The following is a 24,755-nucleotide window of genomic DNA, read 5'->3' on the forward strand; positions in this document are numbered from 1 at the left end:
AAACACATACATCCGTACAGGATGTTTAAAATTTGTTAAAAATAATACATTTTAGCTCATCTTGTTATTTTTATCTGCAGGTAGAATTCCCGGATCCAAAGATTTGTGTCGAGACTGTATGATTTTAAATCTTTTGTATTGTCTCCCACCAATGCTAAACCTAGTTACTGTTTCTTACATCTTGATGTTAAGAAATTCGATCCGTGATGAAACAGGCGCATTGAATTGAGTCGGTTACATCTACTTACAGTGTACTAGCTATCGAAAGAAGTGGCTTTTAAATTGTTTTAGGGGGATCAGGTAATAAAATTGGCTACGTGTGCCACACATGCATCTAGGATAATAGTGTGTTTGACCATTGTCTCTGTCTCTGACAAATACCTTTCCCATCACTTGGTTGGTGTTACATTCCATTTGAAAAAAAAAGTCTGCTTCATCTTGAAAGTGACACAATATAAAGTAGGAAGGTAGCGATCATGGAATTTCCCTATGACAATGCTAAAAATCAATATACGTGAACAATATCAAGATGTCGCCATGAAAACCTGTAAAAAAAGTTCTATTGCACTTTAATAATGGTCGGGAATTGCATTTATAATGTATTCTGTGAATCGTTTGGACCGATAAAAATTAATCCGCCAGCAATCTGCATTTCATTGTAAACAGTATGTGTTGATAGATCATTAATCTCTTTCTGATCGTGATAGAATCTCTCTTCAGATGGAAATTTAAAAGATTAGTTCACCAAAAAAAAAAAAAAGGTCCGATCAGAAGACATTGGCCATTTGAGATAACGTTGTTAGCGCATTACAGGGGTAGAGGGAGTACTTCACGCTCGAACGATCCGGACGTCCACCTGATAGCGAACGGGCACGAATTACAGGTAGATTCCATGTGATACCTGACTTGTGTATTGAATTCATGTCCGAAAATCACTCCTTAGGATAATCTGGATTCTTAAAATCACATAATGATGAATCGGAATTTCAGAGATCACGAAACGTAAGTAAAACTTTATATACACCTGTTTGTTGTTAATCTGGTTTGCCAGCGAGGACTTGTCGGTTGATTTTTACTTATGAATATGCACGTAAACAAACCTTTTTCGGAAGTTTATTTTTAGCAATCGCTGATCTCCGTCAATGTAAATAATACAGTCTGAGCTAGCACATGTTCGATCCGTGTTGAGTTCGTTATATATATAAAGTATAAAGGAAAAAAGCCGAACTGAACTGTTGAAAATCAATTGCACAAATGCCTGTGCTACCTAGTATTTAAAAAAAAAAACTAACTAAAAATGCAAAAGATAAACACGAAATCTCAGGTTGCAGTATATATATCCAAAGCTGTCATTTCTCTACCAGTCATTCGATTGGTTGTAAGGGAAATTGTCCTGTAGATCGGTGCACTTCAAAACTTGTCTGTCTGTGTTGTGAAATGTAAATGTCAGAACAGGAAATAAGACATCTTACGACATGTCGTAATTCAGAATTAGGAGAGTTATGTGGTGCATTGGTTGCCTGTGCATTATGGGGACTTAAGCACGTGGTGGCACTCTGTGAAATATGACTACAAATTACGGAACCACAGAAAGCAATCTAGCGGAGGTACCCCCCGTTATCGTGGTCAACCCAGGAAAGCAAAGGTAAAAGACTGGGGAGGGGGGGGGGGGCGGGTCAAAGGTAGCTCATGTCAAAGTTAGGAACGTCATTTGAATTGAATGTAAATTTTTATTTAAATTCCAGTCAACTTCAACTCCAATGTTTGGATTTGAATTTAATAGACTATTATTCAGTTTGGTTGTAATTTACACACAGTAAACACAATTAGAATTAATTTAGTTTAATACAGCTCTCAACAAAACGAAGGGTTTGTACAAAACATCATTGTTACCTCCACGTATTTTACACAGGTAACAGTTTTAAAGAGCAAGACATTTTCAAATATTTCCGTGATTATGCAGTCAAAGTGTCTAGTAGTTGAAACATTTCATCGTCTGCTTTCCTATGTTTTAATATGTAGGAGATAAACAACTAATTTTGCTCCCTTTATTACATATCTTCTTGGGTAAGACTTCCACATATAAGACAAGTGCTTTCTGAAAATATGTTTTTTTTCTTTAATGTCAACTAAATTGCATGCCTTCAAGCAACATATTTACAGAAAGTGAATTGAACTGTCTAACAAAAACCAGACACTTTTTGTTTTTCCTTTTTTGTTTTTTTACATGACACACTTTAGCTAATGACCAAAAACCCTTGCCCCTCCCCTCCTTCTTTATTCGTTCACATGGTTAAATATAATTTTTTAATATCAAGAATAAAAAGTTTGTATAGGATATCCTGTCGCGTCAAAGGTTTTTCTTGTACTGAATTAATTTTTCATCTTAATATCTATACAACAATTTGATTCCTCACGATCAAGTATTTGTTTGATAACCAAGAATCAAAATTTTTGAAAAGGATGATAACATTCCTTTCTCAGTTTTAATTTAAAATAAAATACAACAACTGCGCACCTAAATAACTTTACCAAACATTCATTTGTTTGTAGATACGAAGTCAACATGTTCATTTTTGCGACAAGTGATGTATTAAAAATCGATTCTTTTTTCGCCCTTTTTGCAATAAACTTTCTTTATCTCGACAGATTTTCTCCAGATAAGATTTGTTGGTTTTTGGGGTTTTTGTTTGTTATCCAGGAATACCAGATAATCCATAGGAACCAAAAGCACATATTTGATCTAACATTAAAGCAATTTTTCACACTCCGCGCTCTACAAGTAGCTGTAGAAATCAAATCGTCATTAAAATAATAACTAGTCTTTCACCCAATAATGGTGTCTAATATAATTTATAACACTTTTTTTTATACAAATATATTTTTAGCCGGACAGTATATATGAAAAATAGGGAGTGGATGTTTTCATTCATGTACACGAAATTTGCATCCAAAAATACTTTTTAACAAACGAATATTTTTCTGACATATACCTTCAACGGTTTCCAGCAATAAGTCAAAAGATGCGCATGCAACGAAAGCACAAAAAACCAATAAAGCATTTGTCTACCATAGAGGTTTCATTTACAGCTAAAAATGCTGTACGTCTTAACGACACTTCGGGGTTTACTTAAGGGGCTGTCAATTAATATTATATCAAGCCTATTGACTGCTAGTCACATGCCTTGCCTCTCGTGCGCATTGGAACGAAATCTTATTTTGGCACATAAAGAACCCCCGGGCGCCAATTATCTTATAGAATTTAAGTCGGGATTGATTTTGTTGCTGTTATTTTTAACAAACTGATAATGTCCGTCATCGCTTTGGACATCTAACAGAAACTTCCAAATATCATATTGCTGGATGACTAAAAATGAAATAAAGCCCTGCAAAAGATGTGAAACCAATTAGACGAGCACTGAAATCAAATAATAAAGCCTCAAAGGCTCTCTTCCAAGTTCTGCAGGGTTTTTCCTTCTATTAGTATTTGTTTAATGAGATATCAGTGATACATTCTCATTATGTAACTCAGACAGGGAAATTTTTCACCGTCCTCTGCCGATTACTTATTTATAAATTGCCATAAACAGATGTCAACATAGCAGCTGCGTGCGTAATTCTGCAAAAATTGCTCCAATTCCCCTGATATCTAACGCTTCGCAAAATATATTTTTTAATCAATGAGAGAAAACACACAGGGGAGGCATGGAAAATGATAAATATTTTATTTGGCTTGGTAACGAGAACCATATTTCGTCTCCCGTGATCAAGGCCCGCTATATGGCAGTCTAGGCAGGCAAGGAAATGAAATAGCAACGATCCATGACTGTAAACCGCGCAATAGTCCCCGCTTCCGGTCCAACACTTTTAGCACACCACCCCCCCCCCCCCCCCATTCCATAACCCCCTCCCCTTCCTCCAAAAATGTTGAGACGTGTATAGTTCTGTTTGTTTAGAGGGCCGAATTTGTTCCTGATATTGATGAGTGCGTTAAAATGTTCGTAAGAATTAAGAGTTTAATTTATCAACAGTATTTTCAACGTCGAAAGTGGAAACTGATTGTTTTATTGATTTTTTTTACAATTTGACAAAGGCCAAGGGACCACAGATTGTTCAGTCAACAATGCGTTTCAATGCAGGAGTAAGTGTTTAGCAATTTTAAGCAGGTTATTCCAACGGTACTTTTATAATATTTTTTTTCGAGTGCTATATCATAGAATTTTACGACAACCTCAAACGGAAAAATTGAATTTTAAATAGAATACAAGTGCTTATCCAAATAAAATACACATTGGCATTAAATTAAAGCTGAAATTCGCCATCAATTCCCATACCATTTCTTTAACCCCTGTGGCTAATCAATAGGATGTGCCAAGATTGGTAAACGTTAATCTAATAACAAATTAACTATATTGTTAGAGATGATGCAACAATTAACCATGGAAACTCTTTGAGCCGAAATCTCAAATGTTCCTGGCAGTGCCAGTGTCATGCAAAAGCGCTTTTTCCTGCGAACTTTTGTCTAGCTGTGAATGAAATTTTTTCTCCCAAGAAGTACAAAGCAAATGGCCTGAAGGAATCGAGTCTGTAGTGGATGGCTGGTAGTTTAACATAGGTACATGTAATGGTTCCGTCTATTCGAGTGTTAAGTGAGATTAATAGGATTGAGTCCGATAATCGTTACCTTTTTACGTCCTCGGTTTATTCCGACATGATTTTCTATCGATGATAAAGCGTATGGTTTATGATGTGTCGGCATTTGGGTTAGTATATTGGGATTTGATTTTTATCTCAATATAATTTTCCTGCATATTTTTCAGTGTATATAAGATATAATATATAATGTACCGTGAACATATGTTAAGAGGGCTGAATGGTCTTGGTCATTTCTTAGACTATATTGATCTCCTTCAAAAAAGAGTTCTAAAGATTTACGGGTAGATCTGGTTGATAATATGTGACCACCTTACCTCCTTAAGTCAACTTACAAGAAATACTTTTACATTGATCTTTCTATTTTCATTTAAATTAAAACAAATTGTAAAGAATATTCTGTACAATTTCCGTTAAACTTTTCTGACAGACCCAGAAAAAACTGTCTGGCTTCGCACTAGTATTGACCAATTAAAAGTTGTACTGGTCAAAATTGACTGTGCACTAAAAAAAACACTAAATAAGATGAGTTCAATAAGACTGTGCCGACGGTCTCCTTACGCAGCCAGAGATACACACCAACTCAATAATTACAGACGGAGAGAGAGAGGGAAGACAACAAGGCATCAATTCCGGTCGCTCTATTCAGGGACTTGTAATTAAGAAAACCCACGGGAAGGCAGCTACAAAACAATCTGTTTCCCTCCGTTTTCTATCGGTCACTTTTGGCCCGGAGCTTTGGAAAAAAACATCAAATGCTGATTAGAAATGGCGATTTATTTGTGTGCTTCAGCGCTGTAGGATCCGGTCCGGCATAGCAAATAAGTATAATAAGAGATTCAACTTGTCGTGCTGAAATAACATCCATGAAGTGGTTAAGTTTTTCCGTCGATGGTCATGTTCTTGAGAATTTTACGAAAAACCATTTTTCTTCAATCCGTGAAAACATCTATGAATTTAAGAGCTCTGTAAAATGTTTTTATAGTATTTAAATATTCAAATTTCAGAGATATTTTTTTTCTGTTAAATGATAGTTTAATATAGCAAATCAAATTACATATAAAATTTTAAGGTAGATCTGATGATTGATTTGTTGACCAACCAGCCTCCTTAAAATAGAAAGCGCTTTCCTGAGTTTCATCTTTGGTTAGCGTTAAATCTAGCGTATGTTCGGAAGCTGATGAATTATTTTACAAGATTTAACTCTTGCAGAGAACAAAGTACATCATAAATGTACTATATCTTGTTAGGGCGTACAGTCATGCAAGCCATGCAACGGATTATGGAACTCTTAGGGTCGCCTACCCATTATTAATTATACATACATTTTTTCTCTCTTTTCCCCCCATAAATCAAAGCTCTAATACTCTTAGTTTCTTTTAATCAGATTTGACAAAGTACATTTTTATGCAAGGTAGATTGCGTAATACGGGAATAGTCATCAGAAAATAGACCATTTGCAGGTAAAATTGTGCATACTTTGGTTGATCACACCGTGGAATGTCGATATTTTACCAAATAATGAAAGGAAGCTCGTCACGTCATTGGACATTATGCAATTCTTTGTAGTGAGTAATGTGCCAGGCTTAGAGGAGACGAAGAGACACAGTGTGATCACTATATACAAAGTCACCATTAGAGCAAATTGGTGTTCATTAAGAATGGATGTTTAGCGACATTAATTAACTATAGCTGACATAAAAGTTATCAAACAATTGAAATTGGGATATTTCAATGCTGAAGTTTTCTCTTTTGCAATTTCACGTGTTTTTAAACTTTTCATAGCTACTTTACACTAAGTGTTGGCAAAAACGATCTTTTTGCCGTTTGTTTTTCTCCTTTGTTTCTCCTCTAGCCCGTCAGTGCAAGCAACAACTCGTTCCACTACTTTCCCCCTTTTATTTCCATAAGAAAATCGAATTAATCACCAAATCCGCACTGCTCGACTATCAACCATTGAATTAATCGGTCATATTGTCCAGAAATAAAGTGGTGGATGAAAAATAAAAAAATAAGAAGAGAGCGCAACATCAAATTTACTGTCCATCATCGCGTCACGTTTCGCGACGCATACAGTGACGAAACACGTGACTGTACAAACCAATCACCGACGAGGATCGACTGAACAGGGCTAAAGCATGGCAACAAGACTTTGGGCTTTGACGAATGGTTTAAGCTTCAAGTTCTCGATGATGGCCAATATGTCATTGTCCGGAATAGGAAATTGGAGAATGTCTTTACCGGCCAAGTTCATCTCTCAGCGCTCAAGAAAGATCATATCGGCTAAATTAATCCGCTGATTGTGCTTTTGAATATACAGCGAGTGATTGATATTTTTATTTGGTATTAGATGGATTAGAGGGAGGGGGTGTTCGATTTTAGCATTGCATTAAGTGTTTATACTAATAAAGTATAGTATTACACTTGAATTAGTTTCTGTTTCATCTGTATCAGAATCATAGATTCTAAAAATGTATGTACATATGAGTAGAGGCTATAGGAAATATGCATATATTTGTTGATCTTTACCCTCCAAAATTGTGCAGTTTTTATTACACTTTGAAGAAAAAATAACCCGAAGAGATGTTCGTAGAATTAAATTCTTGGTCAACAGTTTCGTAAAACAACATCTAATAATTTATCTTTATTCGTTTTTTAGCTCACCTGAGCTGAAAGCTGAAGTGAGCTATTCTGATAACATTTTGTCTGTCGTCCGTCCGTCTGTCTGTAAATTTTTCACATTTTCAACATCTTGTCAAGAGCCAATGGGCCAATTTCAACGAAAGTTGGCACAAAGCATTCTTAGGCTAAAGGGATTCAAAGTTGTGAAAATTTTGGACCGAGTTCTTTTGCAAAGGGAGATAATTAGGAATTATTGAAAATTTTCGATTTTTTTTTTAAATCTTCTTCTCACGAAACATTAGGCCAGGAAAGCTGAAACTTTTGTGGAAGCATTCTCAGGTAGTGTAGATTCAAAATTGTGAAAATCATGACCCTCGGAGGTAGGGTGGGGCCACATTCGGGGTCGACTTTTTACATAGGAATATATAGAGTAAATCTTTAAAAATCTTCTTCTCAAAAAGCAATCAGCCAGGAAAGCGGAAACTTTTGTGGAAGCATCCTCGGGTAGTGTAGATTCAAAGTTGTGAAAATCATGACCCTAGGAGGTAGGGTGGGGCCACATTCGGGGTCAACTTTTTACATAGGAATATTAAAAGTAAATCTTTATAGATCTTCTTCTCAAGAACCATTTGGCAAGGAAAGTTGAAACTATGTTTGTGGAAGAATCCTTAGCTGGCGTAAATTCAAGGCTGTGAAAATCATGACCCTCGGGGGTAGGGTTGGACCACAATGGGGGAATCAAATTTTTACATTAGAATAAAAAGAGTAAATCTTTGAAAATGTTCTTCTCAAAACCATTAGGCCAGGAAAGCTGAAACTTGTGTAGAAGCATCCTCAGGTAGTTTAGCTTCAAATTTGTGAAAATCATGACCCTCTGGGGTAGGGTGGGGCCACAATGGGGGACGAATTTTTACATATGAATATATAGAGTAAACCTTTAAAATCTTCTTCTCTGAAACCATTATGCCAGGAAAACTGAAACTTGTATGGAAGCATCCTAAGGTAGTGAAAATTTAAAGTTGTGAAAATCATGACCCTCGGGGGTTTGGTTGGGCCATAATGGGTCGACCTTTTACATAGGAATATCAAAAGTAAATCTTTAACGATCTTCTTCTCAAGAACCATTTGGGCAGGAAAGCTGAAACTTGTTTGGAAGCATCCTTAGGTTGTGAGATTTTAGGTTTAATCAAATCATGACTCCCGGGAGGTAGGTTGGGGTCACAAGGGGGAGGGGACTAATTTTTACATAGGAATATATAGAAAAATATCTTAAAGCTTTTTCTATTAAAACATTTGCCTAGAAAAGCTGTAACTTTAGTGAAAGCAATTTCAGAAAGTGTAGATTCAAATTTGTTCAAATCACAATCTTTAGGAGTACTGTACTCTGATGCTATATTGGGGATTCAGTTGTACAAAGGAAACCGTTTTAATTATTCACAAAAACTGAAATGTTATTATATATGCTTTTACTTATATGCAAGCATTTTTATATATTGCTGATTCTTTAAAATTGTTTAAACTTTAGCCCCAGGACAATTATTGGGCCTCACAAGGGGTTCAGAGTTTGACATAGGTTTATATCCTGTATGTAAACAGTTGTTTAGGGTCTTTTTCAGAACTGCAGTGCTTAATGTGATATGACCATAAAATCATCCAGTTAGAAAAGGGACTTGATTATAAATATAAGAATATCCAGGGGGAAACAGATATTTTTTGTATAGGAATTACATGTATTACACCACATTGTCCAGATATTTGTATTATGACTCAATGAAGCTGATTTTATCATGCCTTTTGTTGCTCAGGTGAACGATGTGGCCCGTGGGCCTCTTGTTTGTCAGTCTAGTGTGAGCTCAAAAATAGATTACAGAAAAGTATTTGCAACGTAAAATATTCGAAAATACAGTTCGAATTGCTCTAGTCTTTGAGGACCTCCGCATCTACGAAAAATAATATTTGCTCTCGTTTTAAACTTATCGCAATAAATGCAAACACCTGTACAAGATTATAAAGTACAAAGTATTGAATCATTCTCTCTATGAGTAAAGACACTTAATTATTGTTAGAGCTCACTTGACTCTGACATCAGAATTTGGCTTTTTGTGGGCAGTTGTCTTATTAACCTACAAAGGCACCTACAAATGCATTGCGTAATGTCACAACTGATACAAAAGACACTACGCAATACAGTCCTTGTTGAATGATTTATGGGTCTATATGCATTCATACATTATACTCTTGCAGCGAAGGAAAAAATTCTGCAAGAATTATTGATCGTTCCAGTATATGAAATATATGGAGGTTAATGAATAAATAAAGACCATGGAATATTTAAACTCGTCTTGTTTACGACCTGCTTTGTTGCCATTTGTTCCGGTTTTCTTATGTGAAAAATTATATTTTTTTCCATTTCGATTGATTTATTGACTACAAACATTGAACGATACATGTTTTATGATTGCTCTCTTCACTAAGTTTCGACGGGAGATATCCTGATCTTTTCAGTGTCATTTAAATTACATAATTTTGGAGTGTTGCATTGAGAAATAAAGATACAGTCAGCCACAGGCAGACATGAGAGAGAGAGAGAGAGAGAGAGAGAGAGAGAGAGAGAGAGAGAGAGAGAGAGAGAGAGAGAGAGAGATTCGGATACCCTATAACAATGTCTAAAGTATATTGTTCGATTCCTTCCTTCTTTAAACCACAGCTGATTACTAGTAATTGTTTCTCAGCTGAATTTAGAAACATGAGGAAAGACCTTTCGCACGTGATACCTTTTCCCTCTTTTCATATAAAAATGACGTGAAAATAAAAGGTATTGCATATGAGTTTTAGTTAAAGAAAATTGATCTATATTATTTAAATTGTTAAGACAAGGGGTTGATTTTAAACTACATTTTATTCTTCTTTAAACAAAGAGCGATGTATAACGATAGGAAATATTAAGTTAAAATAATTCAATTTTTCTTGACTAAATAATAGTTTATGGACAAAAATATTAGATTCTTGAAAGTTTTAAGTTAGATCATTCAGTATCTTTAAATGATACAAAATGAATTGAAACAAAACGTATTTATGCCGTAACAAAGTAACAAGTCTCATCTTGAAAAACAGCACAGTGTTAACAGCTTGCTCAGCTCAATTTAATATCAGCCATTCTGGTATTAAGCCACAAATCCATATCATATTGCGCAAATTGCAATCAGAAACATCACCTGTCAATAGCTTAACAAGCAGATCTGCGCTGTAGTGAAATATAGTTGTCTTCTGTGCAGCGAAAGCATGCGGTAATTAATATGTGATTACGATTTTTCTAGCACACCAAACTCCCATTCAATCCATTCAATCTGAACTACACTATAAACACTCGTTTTAATTAAGCTATGGATTTCCATCGTTATTTTTCGTTAATTGAAAGTGTTGAAGCATTTAATTTGTTTGAAATCTGTCGATTTTGCAGGGAACTGCTTTTCAAAACGTCCCGTTTTGTCGATATTTGTATTTATGGGTTATGTAATTTTCCGTCGTGAATATCGGAGATATTAAAACCGTGATCAATTTGTTATATCCATGTTTATTACCGCCGATCGTAGGTGTTTGGCCGCCATTACACCCACTGACCCCCGCCATTACTTTCTAACCAGCTGACTACACGCAGCGTTGCAAAACCAAATGGCTTTTCTATTGCGTGCCTTTGTGGCCATATGCTCCGTTGAAAAAAATCTCATATTAAATAATTTTTCTTTGCAACTTCAAAGAAAATATGCACAGACAAACAATAATAAACAGAACAAAACAATTTCTGCACGAAAACAACATCCAATATGTCTCTGGTTGCTTTAACCAAATGAGTTCTTCACTTTTTACAGGAGCAATGGCGTCACTGAATCCAATGAATTGCTGTCTCAAGGCCATTCGGAACACACAATGGTAAGTCTTTATCATCGAGTGTATCTATATTGTACAGAAGGGGGGAAACAATATATAGGACCTTCTGAGCATCATACTCTCATTGTGGTAGCATAGTGAACTTGTTGCAGGGACAGTTCTCTCGGTGTCAGGGAGAGGACAGCCGGACAATTTCTCATTTATTTTGATAACGATAATTTGTGCGTTAATAAGGTGTGAAAGACACCGAATTACGATCTCAGATATAGGGAAATATCGATATGATGGCAAGGAACTTCAAGAGTACTTCCTTAATGTTGTAAGAGTGGCTTAGCAATGTAACTGGAAAGACAAACGGTGCGATATACTGATCAGACAGTTTTTCCATCTCTCTTATTTTCCATTTCTCCGTAAGATGTTAATAGAGGTCTTGGAGATATTACCTAGCAATATCTCTTCATGTGTGATATTTTTCCATCTGATCGATTAATATCCCTTGTAAAAAGAAAAGAAGGCGAGCGAGTGTGTGAAAATATTATAACAAGAAAAATCGAGATAGCAGAAGCGATATAAGACTTCAGAACAGGGTTAGGGACAAGGGGACTCGAAGTGGCAATCAAACTGTGTATGTTGCCGCAGACTCTTTTGACCTGTCCATCATCTCTGGAGACCCTATTCCTGTCAACGACCGGGATCTTGGTCATGCTACAGCTGGTTTCTCTTTTCTGTGAATATTTTGTCTGACTTTAGAGTGTAAAGGAAGCCGTGGGTGCATGAATTGCTCTGCTGCTGCAACACTTGCTTCTCTGGTACATGTGTATGTGAGAGCGAACATTTTTAGTTCGGTTTTTCAATCTGCAAAGGACAAACTAATTTTGGATAATAATGGTGTCATACGTTCTCGTCGATAACAAGGTATAATAATTTAGTGATTGTTGGCTATCTACTGTATATGTTTTAAATTATTTTAGAAAACTCTCTCTCTCTCTCTCTCTCTCTCTCTCTCTCTCTCTCTCTCTCTCTCTCTCTCTCTCTCTCTCTCTCTCTCTCAGCTACGCGGAGGAATTTTTTGTACAAAATTGAAGAGGAGCACTAACTAACGAGTACATTACTGCCTTTATCAAGTAATATACTAGTCATGGGCTAGTCATCACTGTTATTATGACTATCATTTGATGAACCTTTCATGGTTGTAAATCCAGGGCACTTTGTACATTTTATTGCCTTATAATTAGATTATTGTGAAATTAGATAGGTCTTTGTTCCTTTTAATCCAATTCATTGTTACTAGTGCCCCTCTCTAAACAACTAATTAAAAAGAAAAAAAACTAGAACCCTGATTTAGCAGCAAAATTTTGATGCATTTTTGTCTTAGTAAAAAGCATAATCTATATGCTTTTCTGTCAATTGCCAACCATGGCATTTTATTTTTTGTGAACCCAAACAACCATTATAGAATCACATGTCACAGTTGTGATATTGTCCCCTTGAGAGAAACAGTTGCTCTAGTGCACGCAAAATATACCGTTATCATTAGACGTAAAGTTCTAACTGCGATTTGGTTCAAAAGCCCGATCGTTATAAGAAGAAAATAATCTAATCTTATATCTAAATGAAGTTGAAATAAATGAATCAATTCTTTTCGATGATAGTATTGTGTGGTTTCCCCCCGGTATTTTCAATAGATTAATTTCGCGAGAGGATGTCGTAAATCATCAATATATATTCGGCCACCTAACCATCTCCCTCTCTGCGTCTCTTCTGGCCAATTTTTCAATTTTAGAAGAAATCAGAATACAGTTATTTTTTTCCAAAAGAAAAAAATCAGTAATAAAAAAACTTTAATGGGTAACTCAATTTTTTAAAACAATCTTGGTCCGTTTGATTGTTTGTGCATTCTCTCGAATGTACAATATGTTAACAAAGGTTTGACTACAAAGTTATCAAAAAAACAAAGTAACGTCATCGAAAAAGACGTTTCTACATTGCCCATTTATTTTTCGAAAGATTTATCTTTTTTTTAGTTCTATTAAAAAAAAAAAATGATTGATAAGATGTATGTATGTTTAAACATGGATGAATTTGTTTGTTATAAGTCTTAACATTGCTTAAGTTTATGAATTTATTAAACTGCAATTTCAGATCAAGGAGTTTGATCGTGTGGACTCGGAAGATGACATATTGGGGGAGTATCGAGAGGAATGTAAAATCGGAACCGGATGTTTGCGGAAAAGGACGGGGCTAGAGAAGTGTTTTGGGGGGTGTATCGTCGTCCTTTTGATTCTCACTCTTGCCTTAATCATCGCGTTAGCACAACGAAAAAGTGGACCAGGTAAGAGAGTACATAAAATATTAATTATTAATTAATTTACCAATTACAAAAAAACTAATTACTTAATTTGAATTTTTGAATATACAGTGTAGAGTGAATTTCGTATTCATTGCACAATAATTGACAGAACACAGATTTCTAACGAAAATCTCACGAATTAAAAGAGAAAAACAACATGATGATCAAGCATCTTGATTGTGTATCCTTTTTTATGCCCATAAGACAGACATTAAATACATAAACAATGTTATTAAGCTTCGTTTGTAGTCAAATCAATTTTAGATTACACAATAAACAAGTTTATCTCTTTCATTTGCCTAATTGATAATGTTGATTAATCTCATTACCACTTTTCTTGCTCGGTAAGCGTGTCCTTGCTCCGTTTGATATATCGTGTCTGGTTATTTCGGGCGGTGTGTGATGTTTTGTAGATATTCATCCGCTATAACGGGTCGTGATGACACCAAGTCCCACTCAAATATAGGAAAAAGTGATCGAACTCTTTAAACCTTAAAGGCAGACTAAAATAAAAATCTTCTGATCCTTTTTCGTTCCTTTGGAGTAGCATCTCAAAACAGTTTTTTTTTAAATCAAGCAACCCACAAGTTTTCCTGACCCAATTAGTTGATTAATTGATTAATTAATTGATAAATTCCTTACTTAGTTCGCATGAGAATTAGTCTATTAACAAAAAGCGTGTATTTAGTGATTTTGTTGATTGATTATTTGTAGGAAAAATGATTTTGCATGAGGATTTTATATTTATGAAAGATATTTTTACATGGTTAAATATTATGAGCAATGGCTATTTCTGGCCATGTGTACATTATACATGTATATAATTATGATTATGTAAATTCCTTCAATTTATAATAAATATTTTGGATGCATGGGATATTGTAACAAACGAATTTCTGATTATTTTTCATTGCGTCGTTTTGTCATACATGTAGTAGATACCATTAAACAAGTACGTGTTTATATTTTTTTTTTCATTTTTGTTCAGAATCTCGACAAGTCTGCGAAACCAAAGAATGTATTCTTGCAGCAAGTTCCATACTTAAAGCCATGGACCAAACGGTTGATCCGTGCACTGATTTCTACAAGTACGCATGCGGGGGCTGGGAGCGAGACACACCCATCCCCCCAGGTTATTCAATGTGGGACAGGATTCAGGAATTGTCATACACAAATCTCCATCATCTCAAAGACATACTAGGTAATCAGCGTGGAAGCAACTTTTGTATTTACCTGTAATCAGCGTGGAATCAACTTTTGTATTTACCTGTAATCAGCGTGGAATCAACTTTTGTATTTACCTGTACACCAATTTTGGTTCAACCAGGTTGTATTCGCGACGGCCGCTTTCTCCTTCAAATTTTTTTCTCGCTGAATATACTCATGCTAAGATTTTTTTTTTTTTATTTTGTGAAAAGTGCATTCTTACAGTGAAAATATTTTGTGTTGATAGCCGTGTTTAAAGCTTACCGGTATTCCAAGTTCATCTGTTGGGCTAGTTTTGGACAAACGGAAGTTATCATGTACGCGCACACACAATCATTTGAAAAACTTGAAATACTTTTTCATAGCATGGAAAAAATGAAGTCAAAGAAAAATCCAAAAAAGAAATTAAAAAACACTTTATGAACCCTCTTTTCGATTTTTCAATATAACTGCAAATAATTGGTCATTTCTTTATCGTAAAAAATATCTTGCATACTACATTTTTTTCATTTCAATAGTATGAATCGTTATTACTGCAACTGAAAAGAACTCCTCATTTTTATTATTGAAAGGGGTTAGCATCCTTCAAACAAAGATGGCCTTCATGTATTACTTTTTCAACAGAAAAACCACAGCATCCGGTTAATTATGACTCCGGAAAGAAGACCCGGAAGTTTTACCAAAGTTGTATGTCAGAGAGTCGGCAGAGGAGAGATCAGACGCTTGCCGACTTCACCGATCTCATCCGGAACGTATCCACCGGGGATAGTTTCAACTTCGCCGTGGTGCTGGAGAAGGTGCACCTCCTGGACGCATGGCCGTTATTCACGGTGTCTGTAGGCCCCAATGAAAAGTCAGCTCAGGATATTAATGTCGCTAGGGTAATTAGTCTGTACCTACTTTAAGCGTGTATGAAATTACTGGGATTCCAGCAATCGCTGTTCTTTCGAGCCCTTAAACAGCCACCCGATATCAGATTGATTGCAAATGCATGCATTATTTTACGGGCATTTTATTGCAATTTTTTAAGTCAGGAAAAAGTCATTGTAAATTATTAATAATTTTGAGGAAAATATGGAAACTTTTAGTGTCAATATTATTAAGGACACGGTTTTGAAATTAGTTAGAATTAAAATCCTGGGAATGGTGAAAGTGTTTAAAACCTTAGGCAGACTTGGAACAAACGGGTAGCAATTATCAAGGAAACCTTTTGAACCATCTGAGCTACGCTGTTAGACAAAAATTTGGACGATAAATTGATATCATTAATACGGAATAGAATTTTGAATAAAGTTTACAATGTACCACAAATCCTACTTAGCAGGATGCATAATCTTGCCAGTTAGTGAATTTTATTAATATACTGCCACCAAACTAGTGTGCGAAAACAATCCCATCACCTTCACAATAATTATCGCACTATGCAGATGAATTTGTCTTCTGTAAATAATATACAGTACTTTTCTCCATTTTACAGATAGATTATGGGTATGCCCAATACCCCTTCCAGAGTTTCCCCAAGCCGTCCAACCCTCCTGCCACCGTCGTGACTACGGCCCCGCCAAACAACGAAATCATCCCCGCCTCCCCAGCCACCCCCTCAAGTAAACGAGTACAGAGAGCCACGCCCACCTATCTCAGCTGGGACCTAGACCAGGTATATATGACATTTCTTGAGTAAATTCGAAATTTACAATGGTACTGTTAACCTATTGTCTAAATAAAACCTTCTCCCACCTTTTCGTGTTCTGGTAACTATTATTTTATAGAATCAGGGTATTGGTCATTGACCATTGCATTGCGTCATATAATTATCATATACATTAAGCCCCTATACCCTACTTCACCCGTTCACTAGATCATTGTATCAACAAACATTCTGAGAGTATTGCATAAGCAATACACGTCCCCTACCGGTTTGTAGAAATTTGTGAAAACAATGCACTGTTATGCAGCATATCATTTCTTACCGTCTTCTATACCCCGAATCAACAGACCAACCCGATAACGAACCCGATTGTAATAATACAAAAAACCCTCTCGACTAAAATTACAACCCAATGCTTGACACTGAATTACAGAATTTATTTGTTTGTTAGAAAATATAAAAGGAATGGTCCAAGTAACGCACGATATTATTACTGACTACATACTTTCCTCATTTATTCAATACACACCGAACCCGATAACGAACCCGAACATTAAAAAAATTAGAATATAGAAAATTAATTTTCTCGAAAGTATGTCAACCAGACGCTACGAAAGTGTAAACTTGATCTGTAGTTTGACAATTTGAAGCTGTTCAGCAAATTCCATGTTATTCCTCAAATGCATAAAGAAAAAAAGTGTGGAAAACTGAAGTGGGACAGACATACATACAGACGGACGGACGGACGGACGGACGGACGTACAGACAGACAGACTGACGGACGCAGAGGAAAGCTATAGTCCCCTCCGGTGAAAACCGGTAGGGGACTAATAAGGTTAATGGTTAAACTATTTCGATACAATTTTAATTTTGCAAACGGGAGATAGGATTCTAAATATCAAAATAAAGAAGTAAAGTATTTCTTTGAAAAGCACTGGAAATAAATAATATGTTTTACGGTGCAACCGTTGGGGCGAGCACAGCATGTGACCAAACAATGAATTATGATAAATCAATAAAAATAAAATGAACAACGTAAATAAATTTGATTGCAAAAAAAAATAAAACGTACCTATTTTACAGTAAATTTTCATTATTCATATATTATAAGATTTGTTATAATTTATTTACCCACTTTTGTTGCAATGTTAGACCTAACCATTAGGCACATAGCATTATAGAGGGTTTCGCCCCCCCCCCCCCCCCCTTGAAAAGATGGAAATGTTGAAAAGTTGGAGTCAAAGGTATATTAGCCCACCCCCCACCCCCACCCCCCACCACGGATTAGGAATTTATTAATTTGCAGAAAAAAATTTTGGTAGGTAAAAATTTTGGAACTATTCTTTCCCCCCCCCCCCCACCCCTCCCCCCCCCCCCCCCAACCCCGGATTAGGATTTTATGATTTGGGGAATTAGGTTTATTTTTTTTGCTTGTCAAGATTATTTCTGAGGATTAGTCTAGCCCCCCCCCCCCCCACACAACCCCACTTTGAATTTGCTTCCGACGCCACTGTTTAGTGAATTAAATAAATGTGTGCATTCATCCAAATGAGTGTATATGGTAAAAGTTTTTATTAGTAACTTACTTACTTTAAATAGGGAATAGATGAGAATTCTATTATGTTAGCTCAATGTTGGTGTTTATTATTGTTTGCAGATAGTTAGGAACTATAAGAAGGAGACAAAGAGGATATTGAAGGTCGTGTTCAACAAGACAGATCAAGCAGCAGAGTTACTATCAGAGAAACTCTTGGAACTGGAGAAACAAATCGGATGGGTAACTGCAAAAACTCATCTTATTAGACTGTAACATTAATGTTCTGCAAGTCTTGTAAGTTAAAACAACAGTTTAAGAAATTATAGAATCCGGGTATTGCAAAGAACCTGAATGGTTCTAGAAAACAAATTCATATCTTTATTGATATTTATTGGGATGAATCGAGATGAAAATATGAGAAAGAAAGTAAAAAATAAATGAATAACTTTTTGTTTGTTTTAAATCCTCTAAAAACATCATTATCCTAGGCACGAAACAGTGAACAGGACGCCTTTAACAGATCGGCAGCATACAATACCATAAAGGTCAAGGAACTTCAGATCAAATGTCCCATGGTGAGTTGAATAACTTATAAGCAGCACATAACAGAAAATGTTACGAATATTTAAGTACTTTGATTAATGATTTCGTGTGTAAGATATTCAGATAAACGATTTCGTGTGTAGGATATTCAGGCCTTTTTAGTACTTTGATTATTGAGTTTGTGTACGATGTTCAGGCTATTCAGTACTTTGAGTATTACGTTTGTGGATATAATATTCTGGCTTTTAGTGCCTTGATTATCAAAAGTCTACTTTTTTAGTACTTTAGTGTGGAAAGATATCTAGGCTCTTTAATACTTTGATCGTTGAGTTTGTGTTCAGGATGTTCAGTACTTTGATTCTAGCTGTCCTGGGACATGTACCTGTCCAGAGTTCTTTTCCAATCTCACGTGACAGTCACTGCCGACACAGAAGTGATGGTACTACATGAGACAGGACTCGCCCAGCTGTGTTCTCTTGTACAGTCCTATAACAAGGACCACGCAAAATCCAGGTATCTGCCATTAGTGCACACAGGCCTAGGTAGTTGAAAGTGTCACCTTCAAGAATATAATTATTTCTAAACATAAGAAAACAATAATACTGAAAAAGAAGGACAAAACGCTTCCTCCCCTTATAAACTGAAACATGCTTTAAGGACATCTCATACATTATTATAACTCTATGCAAATAAATACCAGAATGTATTGAAAAATTATTCTACCGTACACGTTTAGTGGCAAAATATTTCATTTAATTCCTTTTTTACAGTATCTTACAACATTACCTACTAGTGCATCTGGTGAGGTCATTCATGCCTTTCTTTGACGTCAGCACTTTCGATGACGATGTTGTCGAAATTGAAGAAGGTGGGTCTCAATAATATACCAAATCCAAAAATAAACTTTATATCATCCAGGAATTGCAATAGAGTTATTGGAGAAAACATGTACATTGCAAGATTTTAATACCTCGGAAAGTATTAATTTTATCAAGTGAAGGTCTAAATGCAGTGCAAATATTGCTCAAGACACTAATTCATCACTTATATATATACACCAATATAAAGCAAGAAATTTACCTTGCAGAGATTGAGAATGAAGGGGAGCACTGGAGGAGATGTGCCTTCTATACAAATAAAGCTTTCGGCTTTGTAACGGGCGCCATGTATGTCAACGAGACAGAAAGAGGGGCGACAATCACACAGGTAAGAGAGAGAGAGAGAGAGAGAGAGAGAGAGAGAGAGAGAGAGAGATTTCTAATATAATTTGCACAGTCATCAAAAATTTATTTTTCTTCGGTGATGATTTATCAAAGGGCGACTTTAATTGTAATTAAAGTACACGGGTCATTTCTGCATCAGTGAAACCGGTACATTTTTGTGAAACGGTATTTTATCAAAAAAGAGTTTTCTTAGCAGAAGAAAACTGTTGCCTTAAAAAACAAAACAGAAAAAAAATGGAAACGATTACTCTTATACCCAATGCCATACACATAATATTCAATCATTATAATATATGGTAATAATTATTTTTTATACTGTATTTCAGATACAAACTTTGGTAAAAGACATTAAGTTAGCTTTTAAAGATTACCTGTTAAACAAAATATGGATAGACGAGAATACAAGAAAGCATGCGGAAGAAAAGGTAAATGTACATTCGGGTCTGATGTATATATTTTATTTTTGTACAAATATAATCACGTGTATGTTAGTCCTTTTGTAATGTCATTTTTTGCAACAACTATATTTGAAGTTTAGACAGTATATTGTATACTAATATCATGATTATGCATTTTTTGCCAATATTAAGTCTATATTTCATTGCATATGAGTAGGTGTCGGATATGTTGGAAAAGATCAGTTATCCCACAGAAATATTGAAATCTCACTTCTTGGACCAATATTACAGCCAGGTAAACCATACTAAGTAGTTATAGTTTTTGTATATATAAATATTTTTACGATTAAAGAATGCCTTTGCTGTTTATATTAAAAAAAATTTCAACATGTAGATGAATGAAATTTACATTGCGCAAATTGAAGTTCAGAAATAAAAAAAAAATTTGGTCAATTTCTCGGATACAATTCATTCACGCACGTACATCTGTAGTTAAACAATCGCACAGAGGCATTTGCAATGACCAACATTTAATTATATTTTGGAAGTGAGGTGTGTAATTGATAATGCTGTTCATAACGCAAAATTCTACACGTGAGAGGACGAATCTTTTGTAGTTTAAGGTGAGCGATGATTGGTTCATCAACATAAGGAATATGAAGTCTTTCCGCGTGACTAAGAGCGTGGAAATGTATGATAAAGCGGTGGACAGACACAGGTGAGAATAAAGAGGGAAACTTCCTAAAATTAATCAGTTACCAGGTATCGTTTGTTCTTACCTTTCAATGCGCATTATGGTTGTAATTGATATTACCAGGAATTAATTCAGAAATCAGTCTGGTTGAAAGATAGGCGTAAACAAAGAGAAACATTCAAAGAAATGATGAGTTGAAAAGTATCACTCAAACGAAAATGTGGTGTTCATCAAAACAGTGAAATGGAAAAAGAAAAGATCGTATAAATTGGAGCTACCCCATACATAGCAATGTCATGATTAGCTTGTTTTGCCTTCTGCAACGCAAACTTCATATAAAAAAATATAATGATTTTTTTTTTGGATTAAAGAACTTAAAATATCAGGAAACTTGTCTAAATAAACATTCGTTTGGGTGTTATGAGGAATGGATTGTCCGGTAGAAATTTTCAAATTAACGTCATTTTATATGACGACTTTAAATGATGATATCGAATTTGGAACATACTGTCAATCCTATTACAAGAGAGTCTTTGTTTCTGTGGGACCAGGCAGTTGTCAGTATCTTAGATGCATACAAGCCGTGACGTAAACCTAGATTTTAACAATATTCACACATTGAGTGTTGGCTCATGTTATGTGTTTGTGGACATTACAGCTGGATTCAGCCACCCGTGACGGTGGAGGCGGACTACTCACCCGAGAAGAACGACATCCTGTTCCCTATCGCCATGTTTCACCTGCCCTTCTACTCGCCCAACGGGCCTCAGTACGTCCTAACTATCCCAATATCTCACTACATCAATAAGAATTAAAATCTGTGAGAATCTATTTCTTTTTTGGTATTAAATTTTCAGTCTCTACAAATTCATCTTTTGTAGGGCGTTAAACTTTGGAGCAATGGGAGCGGTTATAGGACATGAAATCACGCATGCGTTTGACATTACAGGTAAACAGTTTAATGCATTGATCAATGTCCTATCTACAGTATTATGGACATTGTCATTTTTTGTATAACAGGGTTATGTTTCACAAATGTTTTGAGAATGTACTCTAAAAGGTCTTTTTTAGCTGTTGTGTGCACTTTTAATAAAAAGAGTTAATTTTAAAAACTTTTCAAAACTTAGTTGGTGATAAAATGGGTTTGCCAAGACAGGTGCAAAAATGTATTTTACTTCAGTATTTTGTAAGTTATTTTTTATTCTATAACTCGACGTATATATTATGCAGACATGAATCGTCGTTTTTGAAAGAAGGCATACCTACCCGAAAATCTTGACAATCTAAAAAAAAAATTCTCCCGTCGAATAGTTTCAAGTTTTTTCTAAAGAGCACCCCCGGATTTTGATTAAGATGTGTTATTGTAGGTCGCCAGTACGACAGTAAGGGGAAGTTGAAGGATTGGTGGGAACCATACACGGTCGAACTTTTCCGGGAAACCACAACATGTATGAAAGACCAATACAATGGCTTCAAGCTGGAAGGACTACAGGTATCAGTTGCCGGGTCTGTGAAATCGTTATACATTTCTTTATCATCGGGAACATTGACAATGAACTGCTAAGAAGATGGGGTATATACGAAACAAATCATCGACTTATCCTTAATTACACTATGTATATACATGCCTCCTTGTTCGAACTAACCTAGTTTTACTGTATTTAGTTTCCATTCTGTAATTATCCTTGAACAATTTCAGGTTAATGGCGAGAAGACTCTAGATGAAAACATAGCGGACAACGGTGGACTAAGAGCTGCTTATATTGTAAGGCACTATTTACATACCCCGATATATCGTAGGGTATTCTTTATAATTGTACTTTGATGTTGTAATAAACGTTTTACCTTCTGTGATGTGCTCTTACATAATTTGATACCGTTAAAAATTGATACATTAATATGTCGGACACTTTATAAATATGTATGGAAGATATTTTATACTCACATTTTAAACTATTGTAGGCCTTCCAAATATGGGAGAAACAAAACGGGGAAACCCCGCCCCTTCCGGGTGTGGGCTTGACTGACAAACAAATGTTTTTTGTGAGTCATGCACAGGTACGTTTTGCCTGTACAACACCACTGACATTATCAAAGTCAAGCTCTTCATTGACACTAATTTGGTTTGTTAAAATAATTTTAGATGTTTTGTACCAAGTGGAAACAATCCGGTCTTAGAAATTATCTACTTAGCGACAGACATGCCCCGGGTCCCCTAAGGTGAGCATACAGCAATCACTGGGTTAACACATGTTAACTGAAGAATTTTGAAGAGATCTACATGTATTTTCTTCCAAATTTTGATACAAATGATATGCAATATTGTGTCTATATGGTGATAGACACTTACATTAGAATAATGAAAAACAGCTTTGACTTCACAATCAATCTGATCTTGTTTTACAGAGTAAAGGGGAGCCTGCAGAACTCCAACACGTTCGGTAAGGCGTTTGACTGTCCGTTTATCAACGAGTACAGCCCACAGGTCAAGTGCGAGGTGTGGTGATGGCACCGAACGCTGACCGCTGACTTGGCATTACATGAAGGAGAGAGGACAATTCGGCTTTTGTTGTCCAATTCAAGAAATATCAAAAGAGACAAGAAAAAACAAACAAATATGGGCAGCCGTGTTATAGAACAATTTGTTCACATAAAAAATTCAAGAGGTTCCATGACGAGTGTTTCATTCATACCTGAATGAATTTTTCTTGCGTATGTTACCTCAACATAGCACTCGTATATCTTTTTGGCACACCTTTTAAACTTTTAAATTTTTACATAGCTCTACATTTTTTAAAATAGAAATTGATATCTTATGAAGATAAGTGCCTGTGACCATAATGCTTGCTCTGTGAATAAAAAACTCCTTCATTCGTTATGTCCGCGGATTGTATGAGGATTAAACCTGAGTTGATTTTCCTTACCCATTTCCACATACCGATTTGTATGAAGGTGAAAGGCGATCACGTGTTTTGCACGTGCTCAATGTGTCTCGGCCTTTGTATGCTTTGTAGCGCTATGCAAAATTATTTTGCTTGTTGATCAAGACGTGAGTTCTTGCGCCATATTTTGCAGATGGTTGTTTCCATTAAAGCTGTGATTTATCTTCAATAGAATTGCTTGTTCATCAAATAGCTGTGATTTTTCCTAGATAATTTTGTTGTGATATTTGCTTCCTTCCTTGCTTACCAGTTATATTGGACTGGATAAAAGCTTGCAGTATTATCAAAATATGAGTAATGGCCAATCAATCTTAAAGATTTGTATTTCGTTAATAACTTATCTTAAGACTTAAAACTATAATAATTACTGATATTTGTTATTAAAAGTGTCATATTTATCGTATTTTGTTATCGTGACGTCACAAGATGAAACATTCCATGTTGATTTTTTTAAATGCATTTACCAGTTGTAAAATGTATGTGTTCTTGTTTTCATATTTTAACAAATGACTGTTAATGAATGTTACAATGTTACTTTTGACTGTATATCATAACCTTTCGAGTATTTGTTCACTTTTTTAAGCACTGCTATCCTCATTTTGGTAGTAGTTGTTGAATGTTGTGATGTGCTAGAGATTTCAGAACTTGTGGTTCTAGATTTTTACGCCTATTTTTGTACACATATTCCTGGAAGAATGTCTACAGTTATAGAGGTTTGTTATCTATGTGTAGATAAACCGATCTGTGGTTGGGTTATTTTTAAAAATTAAGAATTGGTGGATTGGAAATGCTGCCTATGCAATAGAGTTTGTTGGAAATAATTAAAGAATGATGAAGAGATTTTGTCTTTTTTTTTCAAATGGAGATGGGTTATACACTCGTCGTTTTGTACATGTACTGACATGGAAACATATTAAAGATAAGTAAAGTATATTATACATTAATTAGTCCCGTGAAAGTTTAATGGAGGATAATAATTAAAAACTAATTAGCTAACACTCACTATACTATTTTTAGATACGATTCCTCTACGTACATGTACTGTACTTTA

General features: G+C 35.4%; 1 protein-coding gene across 3 annotated transcripts; it reads left to right on the forward strand.

Moving 5' to 3' along the window:
• The first annotated feature begins 648 nt into the window (after positions 1 to 648).
• LOC105336547 (endothelin-converting enzyme homolog) lies at positions 649 to 24,542 on the forward strand. 3 transcript variants are annotated; one of them, XM_034471492.2, is made up of 21 exons: positions 649 to 1,002; positions 11,145 to 11,205; positions 13,306 to 13,495; positions 14,502 to 14,714; positions 15,344 to 15,600; positions 16,197 to 16,376; positions 18,025 to 18,144; positions 18,393 to 18,479; positions 18,812 to 18,960; positions 19,218 to 19,315; positions 19,535 to 19,653; positions 19,997 to 20,095; positions 20,286 to 20,363; positions 20,686 to 20,786; positions 21,421 to 21,531; positions 21,644 to 21,711; positions 22,130 to 22,254; positions 22,462 to 22,527; positions 22,725 to 22,820; positions 22,906 to 22,982; positions 23,169 to 24,542. In XM_034471492.2, the coding sequence occupies exons 1-21, from the start codon at positions 971 to 973 to the stop codon at positions 23,266 to 23,268; spliced, it is 2,427 nt and encodes an 808-aa protein (XP_034327383.2). In that variant the 5' UTR covers positions 649 to 970; the 3' UTR covers positions 23,269 to 24,542. The 3 variants fall into 3 exon arrangements, with proteins under 3 accessions (XP_034327383.2, XP_034327382.2, XP_034327384.2); XM_034471491.2 differs by lacking the exon at positions 649 to 1,002 and adding an exon at positions 1,348 to 1,645; XM_034471493.2 differs by lacking the exons at positions 649 to 1,002; positions 11,145 to 11,205 and adding an exon at positions 11,293 to 12,078.
• The last annotated feature ends 213 nt before the right edge of the window (positions 24,543 to 24,755 follow it).

This window comes from Magallana gigas, chromosome 8 (assembly GCF_963853765.1).
Source record: "Magallana gigas chromosome 8, xbMagGiga1.1, whole genome shotgun sequence".
Classification (NCBI taxonomy): domain Eukaryota; kingdom Metazoa; phylum Mollusca; class Bivalvia; order Ostreida; family Ostreidae; genus Magallana; species Magallana gigas.